We start from the raw sequence: 22,574 nt of genomic DNA, 5'->3' as shown, positions 1-22,574 counted from the left end.
CATAAAATAATAAATATTTTATAAAAATAAAATGTGTTTATAATTCCTCCTCTACCAAAACATATTTAAGGTAACTATTGAGCTATGGTATGCTACACATAAGCATTATCAAAGAGTAGACTGAGTTAATCTTTCAGTGAAGCGTCCATCTTTGTAAGATAAAGTAAAAGGTGAATGATCATGTTCATCCATTATAGTCCGCCTCAGGTTAAAAATTAAGAAGGCTTAAAACTTTGGATAATACAGAGTTTCTAGTTTATTATGAGTGGCTATATCTACAGAGTACTTTACTAATATAAGGTATGATATGAGTAAGTACTAAGAGTAATAAAGACCATAGTTTGAAAATCCACTTTCTGACTTGAAATAGTAATCTGGTTAACTCTAGAGAATATACTCTATTAAGGTGTTAGTTATATTCATAAGGACTATGTCCCCAATGACTTTTTCACAACTGTTTTTTAAATTTAATTTTATTTATTATTATTGTGAGGAAGAGGTATGCAGGCCACAGCAGGCATGTTGGAGGTCAGAGGACAATTCTGTGGAGTTTGTTCTCTCCTTTCCACCTTTATGTGGGTTACAAGGATCAAATTCAAGTAGTCATTGTTGGGCGGCAAGTACCTTTACCAACTGAGCCATCTCCTCAGCCCCATTTTTCTAGGGCTTGCTGGTAGACAGGTAACCAAAACCAGGGTTGGCTTTCTAACTGAATAGAATAGATACTCTTATTAGTGCTCTTTCTTGGGAGGCCAAATGAACAATACTAGACTGACTTTCTGTTACATAGTGACAGCTGCTCTGTGCCATCTACAGAACTCCAAATGCATTCCACAGTTTCTTCTCTCTCTTTCTTCCTTTCCTAAGCATTTTCATGGTCAAACCTTTGATCTCCTAAAAGGGATGCTAGAACAAATGTTAAGAGTGGTCAAAGGGGCTGGGAGATGGCTCAATAATTAATGGTACATACGGCTCTTGCAGAGGACTCAGATTCGGTTCTCAGAACCTACAAGGTGGTTCACAACAGTACCTAACACCAATTCCAAGGGATCCACTCTTTTCTGCCTTCAGTGGTCTCCTGCACACATGGGGTGCACATATACTCACACAGGCATACATACTTATACATAAAAGTAATAAATCAGGACTGGAGAGATGGCTCAGCAGTTAAGAGCACCAGCTGCTCTTGCAGAGGACCCACATGGGTGGCTAACCATCTGTGACTACAATTCCAGGGGATCTAATGCCTTCTTCTGACCTTCACCAGCACTCACAGCATGGGTATATTTACACACCTGCAGGTGATACACTCATACACATAAAATAAAAATAATAAATAAAATATTTTTTAAAGTAATAAATCTTTTTAAGAAATTTTTTAAAATGTGATAAGAACCTGAGCACCTATCAACCCTTACCAGTAAGTAACATGAGGCACTAAACTATACAACCAAGTTTTCAAAAAACAGTTCCTAAAATCAAAACAGCTTCCTGATGACCAATCACTGCTGCATCATATTTCCAATTTGTGTCTTCATATTTCAATGTCAACTTTTTCCCTCTCCCCCTCTTTCTAAATGTGGCCTATAAGATGTCACTTTGAAGTGAACGCACTGGAAAGTTACCTTAAGTTTTGAAATGCACACACTCTAAGCTTATCCCTGACCATGCAGTTTTCCCAAATTCTTAAATCAAAAGGAGAAAGTCCCTGGAACCTTAAAATCTTTTTTTTTTTAATTGAATTTTTGTGTATTTCATACAGAAAATCATCTTTATACCCCATTTCCCTTCGGCATCCTCCTATGCCCTGCTCACTGGAGTTCATAAATTTTGTCATTTGTGTTAAGACCTATCATGTATAGTGTCTCCCAGATGTCCCTCAGTGCAAGTTCATCCACTAGGATCTAGTCAGCCTATCTAGAGTCCCTCCTTTCAAGAAGATCAGCTCTTCCTCACCCAGCAGTAATCAGTTGCCAATAATTCTTCAACTAAAATTGGGGCCTGCTGCTCATTTCCACAGTTCTGTGCTGGGTTTTTGTCTGCTTAAGTTTGCATGGGTCTTGCGCACGCTAGAGACCATTGCTATAGGTTTGTATGAGAAGAGTCCCAGGAGCCTGTAGGACTATTTACAAATGGTCATGCACCTCTCCTCTTTGGCTTTTATAATCTTCCTGCCCCCCTCTTTTGCAATGGTCCCTGAGCCTTGGGTGGATGGATTTTGATATAGGAGTCCTGTCCAAGGACCTACACTCTGCCAGCTCTTATTCTCTGCATTTTGGCCATTTGTGACGTTTGGCTTTCCTGGCCTGTGTTGCATGAGGGAGCTTCATTGATGAGAACTGAAAGATGCATTAGTGTTCTCTTCATCCCTTGTTCTATGTTCCGTGAGCCTTAGGTATAAAGGTTACATCCTAGATGTGTCACTTAGACTTGGACAATTCACAGATAATCTCTGTGTATCGCTAGTTGTGGAACTCTGTATTTATCTGACTCTTGAAAAAGAAGCTTCTTTGATGGGTGGTGACTGGAATACTTGTCTATAAATTGAAGTAGCCATATTTTGCACATACTAAGAAATTACATTTGTCTAGAGATGTGACAGTCTTGGGTTTTCTCTAAGATCTATGATCTCTCCAGCTATGTGTTTTTGGCTGGTTAACTGTTTATACATGAGTTTCCTCCCACTGAGTGGGCTCTAAGTTCAATAAGGTAGCTGCTGATTACCCCCCAAGATAAAAGTGCCACTATTGCACCAATGTCATTTGCTATGCTGGTCATTGATACGGTTTTTAGGCCTTGAAGCTGGGGTTGGACCACTGACTGATAGTCTCCTTTACTAGCTTGCATAGCACTCTCCAAAGCTATGAGAGCAAGCCTTCAAGGGAGGTGGCTTCCAGGTCAGTCCCAGCTCCATTGCTCTAAATCCTGTGTCCAAAGTATGCCCTGTCTTCAGCGATAGGGTCTTACCTTCAAGGCAATCAAGGACTGTGACATCAACTTGTGGGATTCTGGGAGTCTCTTGGACTACCCTAGCCAACAACTCAAAGGAAGGTTTCTCCTGTTTGGCACTGTGGAACCTTAAAATCTTAACCTCAAGCTCAATTAATTAGCTTCACCTCTAAATTTTTTAACGCACTATTAATATGATCCATAGCAAAACGAGAATTTTCCAAGAAGTATATAATTTCATGCATTAGTATAAGACAGGCCCATCTTTCTAAAAGACTATAATTAACATGAGCAGTGAGTCTGACTAAAGCAACTGGCATTCAATGCAAGCAGATGATAAGAACTAGGTTTTAGAAAATTTAAAAAAACAGAGCATATTTTACATAATGATAATAATAGCACTTCAGGTTCACAGACTAATTTTAAGTTCTCTATCAGATAAAACTGGTAAATATACTGTTTTCTGTTGTTGTTTGTGGCATCCAAAGAATGGAAATAAGATTTACTTTTCATTTATCAAAAGAAAAATAACTTGACAATATGGTTTACTGATGGCTACCATTGCATATATTTTAATCTCAACAGTTAACAACACAGTTATAAAATTTAATTCCATGGTATTTGGTTCTTGGATATGGTGTGTGTGTGCGTGTGTGTGTGTGTTTGTACAGGTACATGAGTACAGTCATCATTCCATGTGTATATTAAAGCCAGAGGTTGACACTGACTATCTTTCTCTGTTGTTCACAGTGAAAGGCTACACTAAAATTTTAAGATAAAACAATTATTTTTATCTGGAGGAGATGGCTCACGGGTTACAAGTGCTTTCCTGTAAGCATGAAGACCTGAGTTTGACTCTATACCCCCCCACACACAAAAAAAGCCAGGCATGAACATATATGCCTGTAATACCAGCACTGTTGGGGGCAGATGGGAGAACCACTGGGGCCTACAAGCCACCAGCCTACCTCCAGGTTCAGTGAGAGACCCTGTCTCAAAAGAATAAGCAGATAGTGAGAGAGAAGGGTGCCCAAAGCCTTCCTCTGGCCCCAACATGTGCATATAGGCATAAGGACCTGTACATGCATGCACCCATGCATCACATATGCACACACATACCCCGCCCAATAATTAAATAATTAGTTCCTTTTAAAAAAGAAAGGGAGGCCAGGTGTGGTGGCACACACCTTTAGTCCCAGCACTTGGGAGGCAGAGGCAGACAGATTTCTGTGAGTGCAAGGCCAGCCTGGTCTACATAGTAAGTTTCAGGCCAGCTGAGGCTACAGGGAGACCCTGTCTCAAAAAGACCGAATAATAAATAAATATAAATAAATAATAAATAAATAAATAAATAAATAAATAAATATAAATAATAAATAAATAAATGAACGAATGAAAGGAAAGGAAAGGGAAAAGAAGGAAGAAGACAAAGAAAAGCTAGCCCTGCTTGAAAGCCTGTATATTACTCAATTTTAAAACAAAAATATAGTTTTAAGAAGATATATCCCTGGCCATTGATGCAAATACTGGCACAAATATTATGGGAGTAACCAACCACTCTTTAATTGGGTTTATGGTCCACTTCCTAGGATGAAACCTTTACCTGACATTGATATCAAGGCTTAGGAACCTGAGGCTAAACAGATCACAGGACATAGGAGAGAATCTAATACTAGTTTTCTACTAAACAGTTATTGTATCAAACTAACTCTTTATGACAGTGTTGTAACCTAGTTCATCTCTCAGCTCTTGCCATATCAGTTTCTTTATGCAACAGATGGTGATTAATGCAGAAACCCACAACTGGCATAGAACAAGAGGTTGCAGAGTGCTTATCCCTGAATAGGACATCTAAATCAAACTTCTTCCCTCAAGGCTCAGGGGTCATTGTAGAAGAGGGGACAGAAAGATTGTAAGAGCCAGAGGTAATAGACAACCATGAGGAAACAGTCTTCCAGACAGTTGGCCAGTTACTCAAATCAACTTACAGCGATGGTGACAACATGCACAAGTCCCGCAAAAACTCAAACCAGAAAAAATATCCCAGCACAGACATGAAGTATTGGCTAAGAAGATCCAACCCCACCTAAGGAAACTGGCAACAGATGGCTGCTGGGAGAGGCAGAGGCAGTTTCTTTCAAGCATGGGACTTTTTGTAGGTTAACTAGGCTCCAGTGGATGGACCCACACTGAAGGATATTTGGGAATACAAATTAGACCATATATATATTAAATTGGGTAGGAGACAATAAGGGAAGGTAGGGATAGGGAAAGGGATCTAAATATCATCAAATTGTATTATATAAAAATTGCAATAATTCAACTGAAGAGGGAAAAGGAGGAGGAAGGAGGAGAAGGAAGAAGAGGAGGGGGAGAGGGAGGGGGAGGAGGAGGAGACATATCCCAGGGTTGGAGTTGGTTCAGTGGTTAAGAGTACTTGCTGCCCTTGTAGAGAGCCTAGGTTCAGTTCCCAGCACCTACGCTAGGTAGCTCAACTGTAACTCCAGTTCCAAAAGACTAGATGCCCTCTTCTGGCCTCAGTGAGCTCCTTCACCCATGTGATACACATACAGAGAAGCAGACATACAAACATACACATAAAATAAAAATAAATACATCTTTGAAAAAATAGAAAATATATCCCCAATGATTGAAAGCAAAATGAAATGGCTTTATTAATTCAGTTGGTAGCACAACCACATTGACAGAAAAGTATGTCAAGTAGCTTTATGACAGCAATTCATACGTGCCCACAGACATATATCCTAACAGCAACAAAATGAAAACAAAATTAAACTGTTTTTAACAGTATGATTTTTGGAGGTATAAGATCAAATAAAAACTATGCCCTCAAATTCTGAAGTAGCATCATATCTAAGAACACACTATGTATTTCTTCTTTATTCAAAATGTTCCTAGGAAGATGTGGTGGCACATGTATTTAAGCCCAGCATTCAGGAGGCAGAGGCCAGAGACTAGTATAGGACAGATAACAAGTATCTCAAAAAACAACAACAAAACCCAACTCTTTCTATTGAAAGACCTGAAAATAATGACCAATCTGCTACAATAAACATCCAGAGCAGAGAGATACAGTCTCTAATGAGTGTCTCCCACATATTTCTCCCATGGATAAATGGCTGCTTCCAGGGCAGTGGGGGGGTGGGGGCTGGTGAGATAGCTCAGCAGGCAAAGGCACTTCCGCCAAGCCTGACAACCTGAGTTCAATCCCCGGAACTCACATAGTGAAAGGAGAGAACCAACATCGACACCTATCCTGTGATCTCCACATGCTGCCATGGCATGCACACACATACTCAAAATAAATAAAAGGATGACAAAAAAAAAAAAAGAGAAAGAGTAGTTAAGTTTCAAGAGTGACTCAAGTATCTTGCCATGGAAGATGGCACATATATCATCACTGACCTTGGAAGTGTATTAGAAGTGCTCAGGAGCCACCCAAGGAGATGGCACAGGACAGAGATGAGGCAATCTAAACATCAGTCATCTAATGGACAGACACAAATTCAATACATCTAATGAGTTTATGTTAATAATCCCTAAAACAATCTCATTATATTTGCAAAAATGGTAGAAAAACTAACACATACTTTTTGCAAACTCATATTAAAAAAAAAAGTTTCAAGTATACAAGTTTCCTATATACAATGTATCTAAAGGGAAGCAAACAGCTGAAATGAAAATTATTAAGTAACCCAGTTAATAAAGAAAAACAGCTCAAAAAGACCAAAAAAAAAAAAAAAAAAAAAGCCAGGCATGATGGCACACACCTTTAGTCTCAGCACTCAGGAGGCAGAAGCAGGTGGATCTCTGTGAGTTCGAGGCCAGAGTTTGAGGCCACAAACCCGTCAGGATTACAGCTGACTTTTCAGTGCAAACTATGAAAGGCCAAAGAGACTGGACCAAAGCATTCCCAGTTTTAAATGACCAAAGATGACAAACCAGATTACTATATCCAGCCAAAATGTCTATTATAGTTGAAGAGGAAAGAAAAAAAAAACAGAGTTAGAAAAATACTATTGTGAAAACCCCTATCCAGAGCTTCCAAAATGGCTCAGCTTAAAGGTACCTGCCACTAACCTAGTAGAAGGGAAGAACTAGCTCTCATAAGCTGTCCTCTGACCTCCACTTGTGAACCCTGGCATGCCTGGAAATCCTTTATATGCATACATACAAAAAATAAAATATTTAAAATCCCTTACCTCTAATGAAATATTGCCTTTAGCTAGGCAATGATTATGACTAATGAAGAGGGGCAAGGAACCAAAAGACATAAAACAGATACTCACCTCCCCTACCTAGAGTGTTCTGGCAAAACAATTTCATTGTACCTCTAGGAAGGTTATCACCAAAGCCGGCTGGTCTCTACCCAATATGCTCTGTCTCCTATTTTTCTTCCTTTTGTAGCATCCTGGTTAAATCTGGCTTCCTCTGTGACCCAATTCAATTAGCACACTATGACTAATACACTGTGTGATTTCCAAGGCCATCAAGAGATGCTCTGCATTTCTGCCTTGGTCCATGTGTTCTTTGAGGTAAGTTAGCTACTGCTTACTTCACAGCAGGCACTCCAGAGGTAGAGGCAGGTGGATCTCTGTGAGATCAAGTCCAGTCTGGTCTACATAGTGAGTTCCAGGTCAGCTGGCATTACAGGAAGATCTTGTCTCAAATTTATTTGGGAGGAGTATTAAAACACAGCCTTATGATGTGACCCAGGTTGACTTCAAACTCAAAAGCTTCATGCCTGAAACTCTTGAGTTCTGGGATTGCAAGGCTCTTCAGAATTTTCCCCATTTTTGAGATACAGGGGATCAAATCCAAGGCCTTGAGCATGAGAGGCAAGCATTCTACCACTGACCTACAATCAGAGCTTTGTTTTCTGTCTGTTAAAGCATTAAAGCAGAGTCTGTGTTGCCAGAGACGGCCTCTCACTCATAATCCTTCAGCCGTAGCTTCTGGAATACTAAGATTATAGGCATGTCTCCGCTATGCCTGGGAAACTCTATTTTACAAACTGCCTTCTTATTCAAGAGCTTATTCAAGAGTATATAAAATTATGAGACAAAGAGGGTGTGTGAATGTGACCAGCTATTTTAAATTAAGATATTACTGTTAAACAATTTAGGTGTTTACAGTCTGTTCACAGGTACAGGCTAAGTAAGCTGGGATGTGCAGTTCATACACAACATTCACAAGGCCCTGGGTTCAATCTCCAGGAAGGGGTGAAAAACTAACAATACCGAGTAAGTATTTATGGATATTCTTGGGTAAATGGTTGGTCTCAGAGTGAGGGCACAAAGCAGATGAGAGCACAGATAAAGTCTGGCCATGGGTCAGTTTGTAAATTTTGAAAGTGGAAATCCCTTATATTAGCCTCATTTCTGTTAAAAGTATTTGAGTTTCCCATAATAAAAATGTGTCTGCCTCAGTGAAATACTTTGCTATTTGTTAAAGTATATGACAGATTTTAACACTATAATTGTAGTTTGAATGTGAAATGTCCCCTACAAGTCAGTTTTAACACTTGGTCTCCAGCCGAATGTGGTGTTCTGAAAGGTTGTAGAAACTTTAGAAGGTGAAGTCTAGCTATAAGTGAGTCACTAGAGGTGAATCTTGGCGATTTACAGCCTGGCCCCATTTCCTCTTCGCTCTCATTGACAAGCCTATTCCCACCGCCATGCCTTCCCTATCTGCTGTCATGTCTTCCTGGTCATGATGGACATCCCCAGGAACTGTGAGCCAAAATAAGCCCTTTCTCTCTTAAGTTGCTCTTATGATGGTGTTCTATTATCACAGCACTGAGAAAGTAACTAAGACATTAATGGTGGATAAAAAGAAGCCATATTATCATCTTCATTCTGCAGTTATTTCCAATAAGTAAAATAATTTCACAACTGCATGTATCCAAAGTATTGACCCAAATATCTAACTATAGTCCCCTCTGAAAAACACAGATCATAGTGTCCTAACCCAGCTCTCACAGACAGATGAGTTGACTAAAATAATTTATGAAAATTGCTTAGAAAACCATACTGTTACACAAAAGTAAAACATTGTTGATTGTAAGAGCAAAACATTTGACAAAATATCTGGGTGTGTAGCACACACCTTTAATCCCAGCAGAGGCAGGCAGATCTTTGTAAGAGCCAGGCTACAAGGAGACCAAATAAATAAATTCTGAGCAAACTGGAGGGAGAAATAGATTTTTAATATAACAGGTTTTTCTTTTGACCCTGGTCTTGGTTTTGATGTGTTTTGTTTTTGTTTTTGTTTTTGTTTTTAAAGCAAAGGGTCAACTGAAAAAGAGTAGGAAAAGAAGAGAGCTTACCATGAACCCACCAGAACTATTTGCTCAGGCCACTGAGTACTCGAACACTGGAGAGTCTTCAGTAGTTTCTAAGCTTTAACATACAAGGTATATTATGGGTAACTACTACAGCAGTATGTTATACCTGATCAGGTCTCTTTTTGTGTCCTTTTTAAAAAACAAAAAATTTAAGAGAATGAAAACCTGGTATTTAATACATGCTTGTCAAGTGAGCAATAAGCAATTGCCAAGTTTCCTGGGGGCTCTTGTGCTTTGCCTCAGTCATCAGGAAGCTAAAGCATATGTTGGATGTTAGCCTGGGTGGACGTGGTATGTCCTATTTATTCAAGGTTTCTTTTAAAGCCACAGTTTATAAGTTTTGTTTCTTAAGGGTACATGTCAAATTTCATTTAGCATTAGTTGGTATCCAGATATACTGAATAGCAAAAAGGCAACATTTGAGGGCAAAAAAAAAAAAAAAAAAGAAACGCCTGTGATATGAGCATGATGTCAGCTTCATTTATGGAACTCACAGAAAACAATCAGAGAAGTGTTATAAGAGTACAGACAGTAGGAAATCAATATTAAAAACTATTCAGTGAATTTAGAGGTGTAAAATCGCACATGGACAAAAATATAGGAAATAAACTGACATCCAAAAGCAAGTAACTTTAAAGGAAGTTCTTGGAAAACACTTTGTTTTAAATCTTGAAATTTCAAACATTATTCACTTACTCAGACCATGTTCATATGCACAATGTTTTTCCCTAAAAAGTTTTGGCAAATGTTACTGGAAAAAAAAAATCATTAAATTTTAAATCCATAAGGGGATGCTTATAGAACTAACTGATGTTCATTTTAGAGCATTTTCAATGAAAAGTAGAATGTGCTGGAGTGAAAAGCATCCATTAAATCAATCTAAATTCAGCAATTAATATTTGAACAACATTTTGTGTGAATAAAGGTATTTTACATTTACTAGTTCATATAAATCTCAAAAGTCTGTAAGGTAGTTACAAGCCTGAATTTATAGATATACAATATGTGGTTCAATATACAGTTAAGTTTGTAGAAAAGCTTCCAGGATAGCATTTGCCACACCTTACCATCCTGCTGTCAACACTGCCTTCCTAAGACTCACCCATGTTAGTCAGTCATAGCTCATTCACTTTCAATGTGGGTTTGCTCCACTATGGAAGATTATACATTATTCATTCATCTTTTGGTGGATATTTCCCTTACTTCCATTTTTTTTAATCATATGTGGTACTTTAATGAATTTTTTGTGCTTATCTCCTGGTGGACAAATTCAAGAATTTTTCTGGATCATGCAGTGACAGAATTTCTGCATCAGAAGGCAGATGCACTCAGCTCCACAGTGTGCTTCCAAATGCCTATATCAACTTTTACAGCATATCATAGAATTATTTTACAAACTTTAAAAACAAATCTAGATAGTATTTTATTCTTTAATGATATCTATACATTAAGGTTTTAAAATGAGAAAGTTCCCTGATCTAGGACGGAGGAAAGAAGGTAGAATGGAAAGAGCCACAGGCAACTTTTATCTACTGATAATATTCTGAGCTCTACAGCAGGTTTTTGAGGCAGGGCCTGGCTGGCCTCAAACTCACAGATATCAACCTGCATGTCTCCCAAGACGTCTATTCTTTTATGTGTCAATATTAACATAATTTTAAACCTTTGTACAATAAGGATTTGAAAATTGTAGAAGCCTTGTTTATGTAAATAGATCTTAAAGTTTTCATTTAAGAGCTTAAAATAAAAATAGTGTTTATGCCAGGCTTGGTGGCACACGCTTTTAATCCCAACACTAGAGAGGGCAGAGGCAGGCAGTTCTTTATGAGACTGAGGCCAGGCCTGGTCTATATAGTGAGTTCCAGTACAGCTGAGGGACAGGGAGACCCTGTCTCAAAAAAAAAAAAACCCAAAAAAGTGTTTTATATATTTTGCCAAATTTTGACAATTTGGCTTCTGAGTCCCCATGATAATGTCCCTCTTAGTCAACAGATTTGTTCTGTTTTTGTACCCTCAATCAATTAAAGCTTATAGAAATTATACTTTGAAAGGGAAGGAAGAGATGTGAGGGCTGGGGAGACGGCTCAGCAGTTAAAAGCACTGGCTGCTCTGGTGGAGAACCCAGGTACAATTCTACGCACCCACATGGCAGCTAACAGTAGGTAACTCCAGTTCCAGGGGATCCAATGCCCTCTTGTGACCTCCTCCGGCACTGCATGACATGATACGGATGTACTGACATACATGCAGGCAATACACTCATACACATAAAATAAAAATAATAAATAATAAAAAAGAGATCTGGTCATGTTCACCCTTCCAAAACTTTTTTCTCTTGTTAATTACATCCATCTTAAAAACATTTAAATAAACCAGTTGTCAAACAAATTAAATGATTACTTCGCCAGGGACCAAAAAAAATGAAAAGCTGTGTGCCTCAAAAGTAAAGTGAAGGTGAGCATATATCCTCAGCAACCACGTTCATTTGTAAACCACACACATGGACCATGACATTCACATGCTATACACATTTGAACCATACACAAAAATAGAAATGGCTACAGAATTCGATTTTTAAAGAGCTAAGCAGAAGCTGCAATGTGTTCCTCCTAGAACTTAGTGGTTTAGCCTTTCGGATGCCTCACGAGGCTCTCCCACCATTTAGGAGACTACACTCCAATTACAAGAACGGTGTAAAGCAGCAAAAGCAGTACAAACTTGCAAACGGCAGTGGGATTTCATTTTTAAGTCTACAATGTTCCATTGTGATTCAACTTATTTCTCTATCACACTGGAGAAATTAATGTGGGATCTCTGCTTTAAAGTAGGTAACACCCAATTAGTTCAACCTCTTGTCTACAAGGAGTGTAAAAGGGGGTCCGAGACCATCTTTAGATTTCACTTATGTTCTAGGAACTTGATGGGAGAAAAAAATGAAAACATAAGACTAAAAATGATCACCTTAATGGTATTGAATAACCGATTTGTTTAAGCTTTCAGGATAGATAAAATCACCACCTTAAAAGACTGGTGTTTAGCCTGACTTTCTTTTATTAAAGTGCACAATCTTGGTGCATGCCTAAAGGAGTAATAGTTTGTGTCTAACAAAAGAGTCTAGATTCCATAATCTGCCTTTTGCCAGAGGCATCGTTCCCCAAAGCACATAGCTAACTGCATCTCCTGCTGTACCTGTAACAATTTAATTGCGTAAGTCAGCCTAGTCAAGCATCTCCAGCTCGTGACTGGGGGACATGAAATTCATTGTCATTACTGTCCCTGTCATTTTGGATCATTATATCCTGCTGCAGAATTTTCCTCACTTCAGTGCATTTTTACCTCCAGGAGCCAGGGATTATAGCTGAGGTTGGGGTGGGGGCAGGACTGTGAACTACATTTACCTCAGGGGAGCCAGAGATTAAATTGGCTTTGCTTTCTCACAAGCTATTTCATCTATTTGTATGGTGTGAGTTTTAGGCTGGAATAAAAATGAATATTCTAGTGAATGTTAGACTTTACTTCCCCTTACATGGATGTAACCAACTTTTATTTACACTGGGAAAGCCAATGTAGTTTCTTCAGGTTGCTATTTTCATATGTGCGCAAGGAATACTTAGGAGCACTGTCGGATATAAAATAACAGACATCTTTCTCTGTCGGTGTCTTGACTGGCAGAGAGGAAAATTTAAAGCTATAATTTTGTACTCATTTTATAGAAGCTTAATGGGGTTACTTAATGGCTTTAAATTTTTAATGATTTTTAATTATATCTCATTTTCTGTGCACTGGATTGGATAACTGAAGTCCAACTAGAATGGCACCAGGGATCCACTCTGGGAAATGGGATTTTTTTCTTTTTTTGGTTTGGTTTGGCTTTTGTTTGATTGTTTTTTGAGGCAAGGTCTCCTGTAGCCCAGGCTGGCCTAGAACTCATTACGTAGCTGAATATGATCTTGAACACCATCTCCTGCCTCTATCTCCCAAGTGCTAGGATCACCGGCATGTGTCACCACCACGGGCATCTAAAAAAACCTAAACTAAAGTTGACAGAAGAAGTCAAAATAAGTTCCTCAGGACCCTGCTGTACCCCAGAAGCTAGTCACATAAGTCTCACAGCCTGCCAAGCCACCCAAGCATACCAAGCCCTAAATACTTCCGGCTGTTTTGGAGAATGGCTTGGTCACCACTCTCTACCTCTTAACCCTCTCCAATAGTGGTCATGGCAGCATCAGGACCTAGCTAATGAATCTCTACTAGATGCAGGCCAGGAGCTGGGAGGAAACACTAGGACATGGTTCACAGAGAAAGTAAGGGAGCAGATTACATATTTTCTTTAAAGAATATAAGAAGAGGTTGTAACTAGAGGAAAAATCTGGTATGTCACTCGTATCCTAACTTTCATTTCATATGGATTTTACTGAGAAACTTGACATTTACTCTGTCTGCATTTAAAAAGATAGCAGTTATTTCTCCATATGTATCAGTTTGTCTTTTAACAGTTAACAGTGAAATATCACAGTGGGTCATACTTATGCCATATACAAAATAGCCAATATAATTATATCAGAAAGTACGGAGAGCTGCTCATGGTGGTGCACACCTATAATCTCAGCACCAGGAAGGCAGAAGATGGAGGGTGGAGATTTCCAGGCCTTCCTGAACTATACAGTGAGAACATGTATCCACAAACAAAATGCATGGAGAATTTATTCTATCTCCATGATGTTTTGCAGAGAAATTGGTTTTACCTTATTCATATGCAACAGCTATCAAAATTTATCTAAGATGAACTATGGTTATGAGTAATTTTTTAAAAATCTTCTGATATCTGTGCATTTTGTACTTCGAAACAAACACCTTACAGCCCTAACAGTTCTGTGATGAACAGACTTTAACGGTTGCCTCAATCCCTGGACCAACTTGGCAATCCCTGGTAATGTTGACTCGTATGTCCCATGGTTTCCATAGACTCCACTTCCTACTGGTGCTAAAGTAACTGTGTGGTGTGTTGCTAATAAGAGTTTTCAGCTAACAAAACTTCTGTTAGCACTTAAATGTTCAGTTTATGAACTTATGCAACTTTTTTCATTAGAACTAAGTAGGAATTAGAAAAACTATTTCTGTTCACTTTAAAAATAGGTCATTACAGCCAGGCAATAGTCCCAGCACTCAGGAGGCAGAGACAGGCAGATCTCTGTGAGTTCAAGGCCAGCCTAGTCTACATAGTGAGTTCCAGGACAGCTGCAGCCACAGGGAAACCCTGTCTCAAAAACAACAACAACAAAAAACCCAACAACAACAACAAAATAGGTCATTACAGGAGAATTTAAGTATTTTTTTTTTAATTTCAAGTCTGAATTCATTTTGAAATAACTTGGGCCAACTTATACTCTCATAGTGGTTACTTGATTTTTCCTCGTGTGTGTGTGTGTGTGTATGTGTGTGTGTGTGTGTGTGTAAGTGTGATGGTTGTGTGTTTATGTGCTGTATGTATGTGCAGGCAAGTGCACAGAAGTCAGAGGAGGAAACTGGGTGCCGTCCTCGGTTGCCTTCCACATTATTCCCTTGAAACAGGGTGTCTCACTTAGCACAGAGCTCACTGTTCTGTTGGCTAGAGTGGCTGGCTGGCCAGCCCCAGCAATCCTTCTGTCTATCGCACCTCTGAGATTTTAAGTGCACACGACCACTGGCTTTGTATGTGGGTGCTGGAGATCTGAACTCAGGTCTAATACTTGCACAGTCAGCGTGCTTACCCACTGAACCATGTCCCCAGCCCCATGTGATGTTATTTATGAGGAAGAGTGTATTTAGTTTTAGGAATGAAGCTTTTATCTTACAAAATACACAGCAGTTTGTGATGGTTCAAATACTGTTTTCTCTCTGAAAGTGTAGAAATACCGCTTTTCTGGCCAAGACTTTCCTTCCTTTTTCTGAGGGTACATTTGGTGCTTATGCTGCCTTGGCCTTCACGCTTCTTTCTGCGTTTTCACAGGAACATGTATTTTGTTCATCACACCATATTAGGTAAAATAGGAGTAGCCTCTGTCTGTGAATACATCAAGAAACCAAAGAACTCTACTCTTTGACACACTTGTTTTGTCTCACTTTAAATATAACACATTTCAGCCTGAATAATTTCAGAACAAAGTGAAAAGCAAATAATTGATTTCAAATAACCCGAATATAATTATTTTCACTTCTTCAGATCAAGACTTAGGATTGTACCATCCATTTCCAAACAGCACTCGGACATTATTTTAAAGAAATTTTCAATAATTTTTGCTCAATTTGTATTTCTGTAGCCTATAACCAGCTATAAAGATCGATTCTAGATTAATGGAACACTTCTTCTTAATTCTAGTAGAATAATGTTTCCTCTGCTTTAGAAAACACGGATTTTCCTTGAATTCTCCATGTAGAAACAATGAGAGTATATAATTCAAAACATTAGCAAACTAAGTGGAGATGTGACACCCACTAATGTTCTACAGTAGGGAACTCCAATACACACGTGTTAAAAAATAGGAATTAGTTAGTACCTAACACATGCCACGTTATAGAAAATTTAAGAATTTGAAAGGATTTGTGTGGAAAGAGGGAGCAACAGAAGGCCAAGGCCACAAACATTTCCACATCAGGACAGACAGGATGCTATTTACAGAATGCCTTCTCCTCCTGGACCAAAAACCTCTTTACTGTAATCACCCAATAAACTACAAAGGATTAACATTAAGGGCCTGATGCAGAGAAAGCAGATTCACAGTGAAGATTGTCCTTTAACATGTAGGCTCCATCAAGGGCACCAAAAAAGTAGTTAAGTGCCCCCCCCCATGGTGTTTCAGATGCTGAAAGGCCCTGCAAACTGTTAATTTTCTAGCTTTTAATGTTTGTCTAAGACCCTTAACATTTTTCTAATATTGTTGCTCCTAGGACATTTTCTTGAGTTTGGTCCCCATTGCCCCCTCTGCACATATACATTCTGCATTTATACACGAAAGCCTGTCAGACAGCTGAACTGATTCAGAAAGGTACCATTGGAATGAAGTAATGAAAAAAAAAAAAGGTAGGGTTGGCCTTAAAGGCACAGATAGCATAATATAATATAATGTACTATTATAAACATATGTATCAAATATTCTAAAACAACAACACAACAAAAAGCATTTCTCCATGCTTAGAGTTTATATATCTAACACCAAAGATAAACTATAATAAGGGGAAGGGACCAGTCACTGTGATTCAAAGCCCAAGTTGTCCTTTGTGCCATAAAGTTTCTAAACCTTTTGAATATGTATGATTATCTATGTCAAGCTACTTATAAATTAATATCGTTGGACTATTTTCTAGTCCTGTATAGCTTTGAAAATACCAGTAAAGATTCATAAATGGTTTTGCCTATACTGTTTTGGATTGCTGTTGTTTGTAATCCATCTAGAAATATACTTTCTAGTTCCTTCAAATAAAAATGTACAAATTACATTGTTACACACACACAGAAGAATTCACATTGAAAACACAGCAAATGTACAGTAGGTAATGTCAGTCGGAAAACATCTACCAGCAAAAAAATGAGCAATAAAACCTGAAGGTTTGGTTCAACAGATGCAATGTTCATCTACCTTTAAAACATAAATTATGTGTTCAAGAATGTGTCCTATGCAAAACAACAACATGTCAATTTCAGCCCAAGGGGCATTTTTCTCTAGGTTTATAACCCCTTGAAAATAGAGGTTTCATCTAGAAAACCTAACAGATCTTCAGCTGCTTTCAACATTATAATATATTCATAAGACAAGTATTCACTGGCAAACATATAACAAATTGAATGGCATGAAGGTGGGGTGCAATTCGTAACTATGAGAAATGGACCAAACCAACCATGAGACACAAGTAGAAGTAAAAGAGAAATACAGAGCACAACAGCCAGGCATGGTGGCTCACACCTGCAATCCCATTTTTCAGGAGTCTGAAGCACAACTTTGAAGCCAGCCTGGGCTATATAGTGAGTTCCAGGCCAGCCTGGTGTAGGATGTCCAAAAAAAAAAAATTCTTAATTATTATTAATAAATCAAGCAAAGCTAAGTATTAGAACAAACCATTGTGGGTAGTTTTTCAGCTAGTACTAGAGGAAATGGTGTTTCTACATGTGCCGGTACATTTGAGTATTGTGTAAGATTAACATTAAAAGTATTTATCTACACAATACACTACAACATATTATAAGTGCAGTCATGCACCCTCAGAGGCCGTAAGAGCAGAAAAAACATCACATACCATCATAGTAGACAATGGCTCCCACCAGCTTGTCCTTCTGGAGCATGGGAAAGTGCTCCAGGGCTCTGGATTTGCTCAGGACATAACTGCTCTTCAGGCAATTACTTCCTGCAACCAGATCATATAGCTTGATTCCCACCCAGTAATAAGGTAACTGCCACCACCTACAACATAAGCAGGGGAGAGGTTTCTTTAGAAACACAATGTAACATGATAGAATGACACAAAAAGCAAGAAACAACATTTAAGAAACCCAAAATAACCTAGAAATAGAAAGAAAAAAAAAAAAAAAAAAAAAACCCAGGAACCTGCATATCTGCTTCTGACACCAATCTAGTTGATGTACACAACTGAAATCAATCAGCGAGAGTTCATCTTCCCTACAGCTCTCAACCCTGCTGTATATGAGAATTCTTCAGAAAATATACAAATTAAATATCAAGGCCTGGGACTCACAGGTCTAGAGATGGATTTAACTAGTGTAGGTTGCTAGCCTTGGTGAATGTAAACTGCACCCATGGTGAAAGACGCCCTGGGCAATCTGTGGCAAAATGTGGACAAAGTGACCAAATTGGCTTCAAGTCCCCCACCACCCATGTGGCTAAAAGAGTTATACAATCCACTTTTCACATCATTGTGCCTGTGCCTCCAATTTAAGGAAACTTCATGCATTAGGAAAATGAGGTTAGATCCTGTACAATCTGACACCTCCTGAACAAAATTCAGTTTAGGTTAACTTGGACAACAAAACTGAACCAGTATGGTTTGGGTTCTGAGTTGCTACACAATTGATTCAGATTTTGCATTGCAGTATTTTGGGGTCTGCATTTTACACTCTGCACATGACCCTCATCCCAAAGCTTCCTTGTAAATGCAGCTGCTCATTTGCATACTTTTAGAAACTGGAATAAGATACCACTAATTATAAACACAGAACTCAAGCTCCTTTGCCTTTAAAATCTGGTCCTTAGACACAGGTCCATAGAGAGTATTTAAGAAAATCTACACTTTTAAATACACCAAAGAAAGTGTTTGAAATGGTTTAAAGATTAGGACCAATTAAAAGCACATTAAGAAATACACACTGCGGGATTATTTCCATTAGATCTGTATTGTTCTACTGACCCCAGATTAACACAAAGTACACCAGTGATACCAAAGGCTTACTTGTAAACTGGAAGCATTATAGGCAATGGACCTGACAAGTGAGGAGCAATTTCTAGTAGGTTGGCACGCTCATGGAGGGCTTCTTTCACCATCCTATACTGAAAATCAAAACAGAGAAAATTAGTTTGGCAGTAACAGATCATAATATTTTCAAATGGCAAATAGACACCCTGCCAACTGATTGATATACAGAAACCTTCTACCTCTGAGCGAGGATAGCTCCCTCCTAATCAAATTTCTAATAATACATCATGCTGTCAACCTCAAAGATTTTTTAGAAACCTTAACTGTATTTGCATAGGAGAAAAACATGCTGTCAGAGTTCCCAGGTGTAAGATATTTTCCTGACTTGAGTTACAAGATTATTGTAATCATTTATCTTGCATTCTCCGGATTGTCTCCCTCTCTCGGTCCCATTATGTTTTCTCTAGGTAGGAGATAACAGATTGCTCAAATTCATGGGAAAACTTCTTCTTGCTGTCCCTAAACCCAACAAAGATAATAAGTAGTTGTTGATGGGTATTTTACAGACTGTAAAGAAGCCTTTGTCTTCACTATGGTGGCCCTCATTATGCGTGCCTAAAGAGCTAGCATTGTTATTATAATATGAATTTTACATATAAGACTAAGACTGTAGATATTGACAAAATAAACCAAAACACATCAGAAGTTAGCAGATGATGCTGAAGAAAAACATAAGAAAGGGGAACAGATTCAACAGACTTGTCAAGGCGAGAAAGGGGGACAGACTCAAAACTTGACAATGGCAAATCCACAGCACTGTGTTTTCCTTGTACTAAAAAGAGATAGGGAGGAAAGCTCATTTCTTCGCCCCTCTGGGAAATGTCATTTTCCGCACTGCCTTGGCAGTTTTCAAATTGTGGCAGACTGGACACAATAAAGTGTGACACAGGGAAAGCGTGACTCAGATCATCTTTTCCTGAAGAATGTGTCAGTGACAATACGAGCACAGGACTGCAGCTGCAGTTAAGGGATCAATGTGGCACTAGATCTGCATCACAACACAGCTCCCCTGAAACTGCTGAGAAGCAGCAATTTGGTGGCCACTGGCAAAAACCCAGTCACAATTGTTAAAAGGCAACACATTCAAAAGTGTTTTGTAAATCTGCTACTTTGACATGCATATACAGAAAAGGCCCGATTACCCATAAACATAATACTACAGGAAAGAACAGGCACACCTCTCCTCAAAGATACCCCCGCAGCATACACTAAGTATTTCTAACAGGAAGGGGAGGAAAGAAGAAGAGGAGGAGGAGGAGGAGGAAGAAGAAGAGGAGGAAGAGGAAGAGGGGGGGGAGGAGGAGGAGGAGGAGGAAGAGGAGGAGGAGGAAGAGGAGGAGGAGGAGGAGGAGGAGGAGGAAGAGGAAGAGGAAGAAGAAGAGGAGGAAGAAAAGGAGGAGGAGGAAAAGGAGGAGGAGGAGGACGACGACGACGACGACAATGACTGATTTAATTGGGTAGAAAAAGCATAGCCGCAATTTTTGTTTAACAACCAGCATACACAATTACCTGCTCAATATCCAACTTCATGATGGCCTTCTGAAGATATCGCACACCACCATGGATCAATTTAGTGCTTCTGCTGCTGGTCCCTGATGAGAAATCATCTCTTTCTACAAGGGCTGTTTTTAGTCCTATGTAACCAGAAAACCAAATTAACTTCTTAAATTACACAATTTGTATGTAATTCATTAAAGGCACTTCTCCAGGGTAGAGACATCACAGGAAAAATTAGTCTGAACATGGATAAATTTGTATTCAAAGTGCAATACACTGTCTATATTATAATGAAGAGATTTTAGGCTCTTCCTGAGGGAAAAGTCAAGCCAGAACTAGAGCATATTAAACTGTGAATGAATCATACCTAGAAAACATTACAGTACAATTTCATGGCAGCCACATACTCTAGTGCATTTAGGGGATCAAAGGAGAGCCTGACACCATCTTTACCCACGTGGAATTTACTAGGTGTTGTCACAAAGTCTCCAGGAATGCATATCTGTCCCTCCCTACTGAATCCAGAACTTCCAGGCCCTGTCTGTCCTCCCCACCCCTCTCCCTCTCTGTGCTATTCTAATGCACTTGCCCACAAATCCAGGCTAGACTCCTGTGTGCTGGTTCCTGCTTGCAAACATGCCTGAGGTCGTAATATAATAAATATGACATGGGGGGTAACTAACTAAGATACCCCACAAGGTAAAGGGGAGAACAGGGGCTGGGGAGATGGTTTACTGGGTAAAGTGCTTGCTATGCAAGCATGAGGACCTGAGTTCAATCCCCAGAACCCATGAAGAGTCACACAGGGTGGTTTCACTCAAGTCTAAAATTCCAGTACTCTCACAGGGAAACAGAAGGCTGAGACAGGAATATCCACAGAAGCATAGTGGCAAACAAGAAGAGACCCTGCCCCAAACAAGACTGTCCTCTGACCACCACATGTGCCCTGTGGCATATGCACATCTCATGCATGCACACATACATGCACAAAGACTAAAAAGCAAAAACACAAAAACAATTTCTGCTGTTGAGTTTACAGTGCAATTTAAAACATTTGCATATGATAATATTTTAGAATTATTTAGAATTAAAAAGAAACACAAGCTAGGACAAATGACCCTAATGCAATATCCATGAGAAAAGGAGATCTCCCTGGTGCTGGAGAGATGGCTCAGCAGTTAAGAGCACTTGCTGCTCTTGGAGAGGATCGAATTCAGTTCTTAGCACCTGCATCAGGCAGCTCACAACCATCTCTAATTCAAGTTCCATGGGATCTAACAACCTGTTCTGGCCTCTGCAGGCACCTGAACTCACATATGTATCACACACACACACACACACACACACACACACACACACACACAAAGATTTTTTTAAAGGAAATATTCTTTTTTAAAAAAATACATTATATTTTATGTGTATGCATGTATTGCCTGCATGTAGGTAAGTGCACCCGTGTTGTGCAATGCCCACGGAGGACAGAAGAGGCTGTCAGATCCCCTGGAACTGGAGTTATGGACAGTTGTTAGCTGCCATGTGGGTGCTGGGATTCAAACCCCAGTCTTCTGCAAGAACAGCAAGTGTTCTTAGCTGCTGAGCCATCTCTCCAGCCCCAGAGGAAATATTCTTGATAGGGTGGTGAGGTTGAAGAAAGACGGGTCCATTTTAGAAGTCACTAGGTCCTCTTAATTTGAAGGTTACTATAAATCTCTCGAGGACAAATCTACTTCCTGCCTTTTTTGGCCTGGAGATGACCAGCAGGGCTGCAAGCCTGACATGCTAGCCCAGAGGACTTCACAAGACCTGAGGCACACATCAACATATACCATGGGGAAAGTCTAGGGGCTGGCTACTCTTAGAAGGTGAAGAACATCCTGGAACCAGATTACAGTGAGACTATGCATCAGAAGCAGTTTGAACTCACAAAGCTGGGACAGAAGACCCATGTGTGCATTTATTCAGAATAATTTACATCTAATAGCAAAAGGGTCATTTTTATAACTTTCAACAGTATAAAAATCATACCAAAATGTCTTCATAAAATCAGGGCAATTTCCTTGACTTAAAAGGACAAAATATTTGGAACCAGTGAAGACTGAGAAATAGAGAATTTTGATTCAAAGTCAAACTGCTAATGTCCTAACTAGCAAAAATAACAGAAATTACAAGCACCATGGAACCATGATACTGTTTTTAAGCATGTATGCTAAAGTTCTGCCATATTCTAAGCTATTAAAACATTAATAATGCTTAATAAACTTAGTCCTGGATGCATTAAAGACACAGAGAAAAATAGCAA

General features: G+C 39.1%; 1 protein-coding gene across 2 annotated transcripts in view; it reads right to left on the bottom strand.

Annotated features, from left to right (window-relative positions):
- Gpd2 (glycerol-3-phosphate dehydrogenase 2) overlaps positions 1 to 22,574 on the bottom strand; it is a 164,693-nt gene that overhangs the window by 64,723 nt on the left and 77,396 nt on the right. For both annotated transcript variants that reach the window (XM_008841740.3, XM_008841739.3), the window contains exons 4-6: positions 20,288 to 20,412; positions 18,755 to 18,852; positions 17,588 to 17,751 (exon numbers count right to left, since the gene is read on the bottom strand). In XM_008841740.3, the coding sequence (XP_008839962.1) occupies positions 17,588 to 17,751; positions 18,755 to 18,852; positions 20,288 to 20,412 (387 nt within the window). The remainder of the gene's footprint in view (positions 1 to 17,587; positions 17,752 to 18,754; positions 18,853 to 20,287; positions 20,413 to 22,574) is intronic.

This window comes from Nannospalax galili, unplaced genomic scaffold (assembly GCF_000622305.1).
Source record: "Nannospalax galili isolate Female #2095 unplaced genomic scaffold, S.galili_v1.0 scaffold1181, whole genome shotgun sequence".
Classification (NCBI taxonomy): Eukaryota; Metazoa; Chordata; class Mammalia; order Rodentia; family Spalacidae; genus Nannospalax; species Nannospalax galili.
Note: the sequence above shows the minus strand (reverse complement) of the source record. Positions and strands in the feature narration are given on the sequence as shown.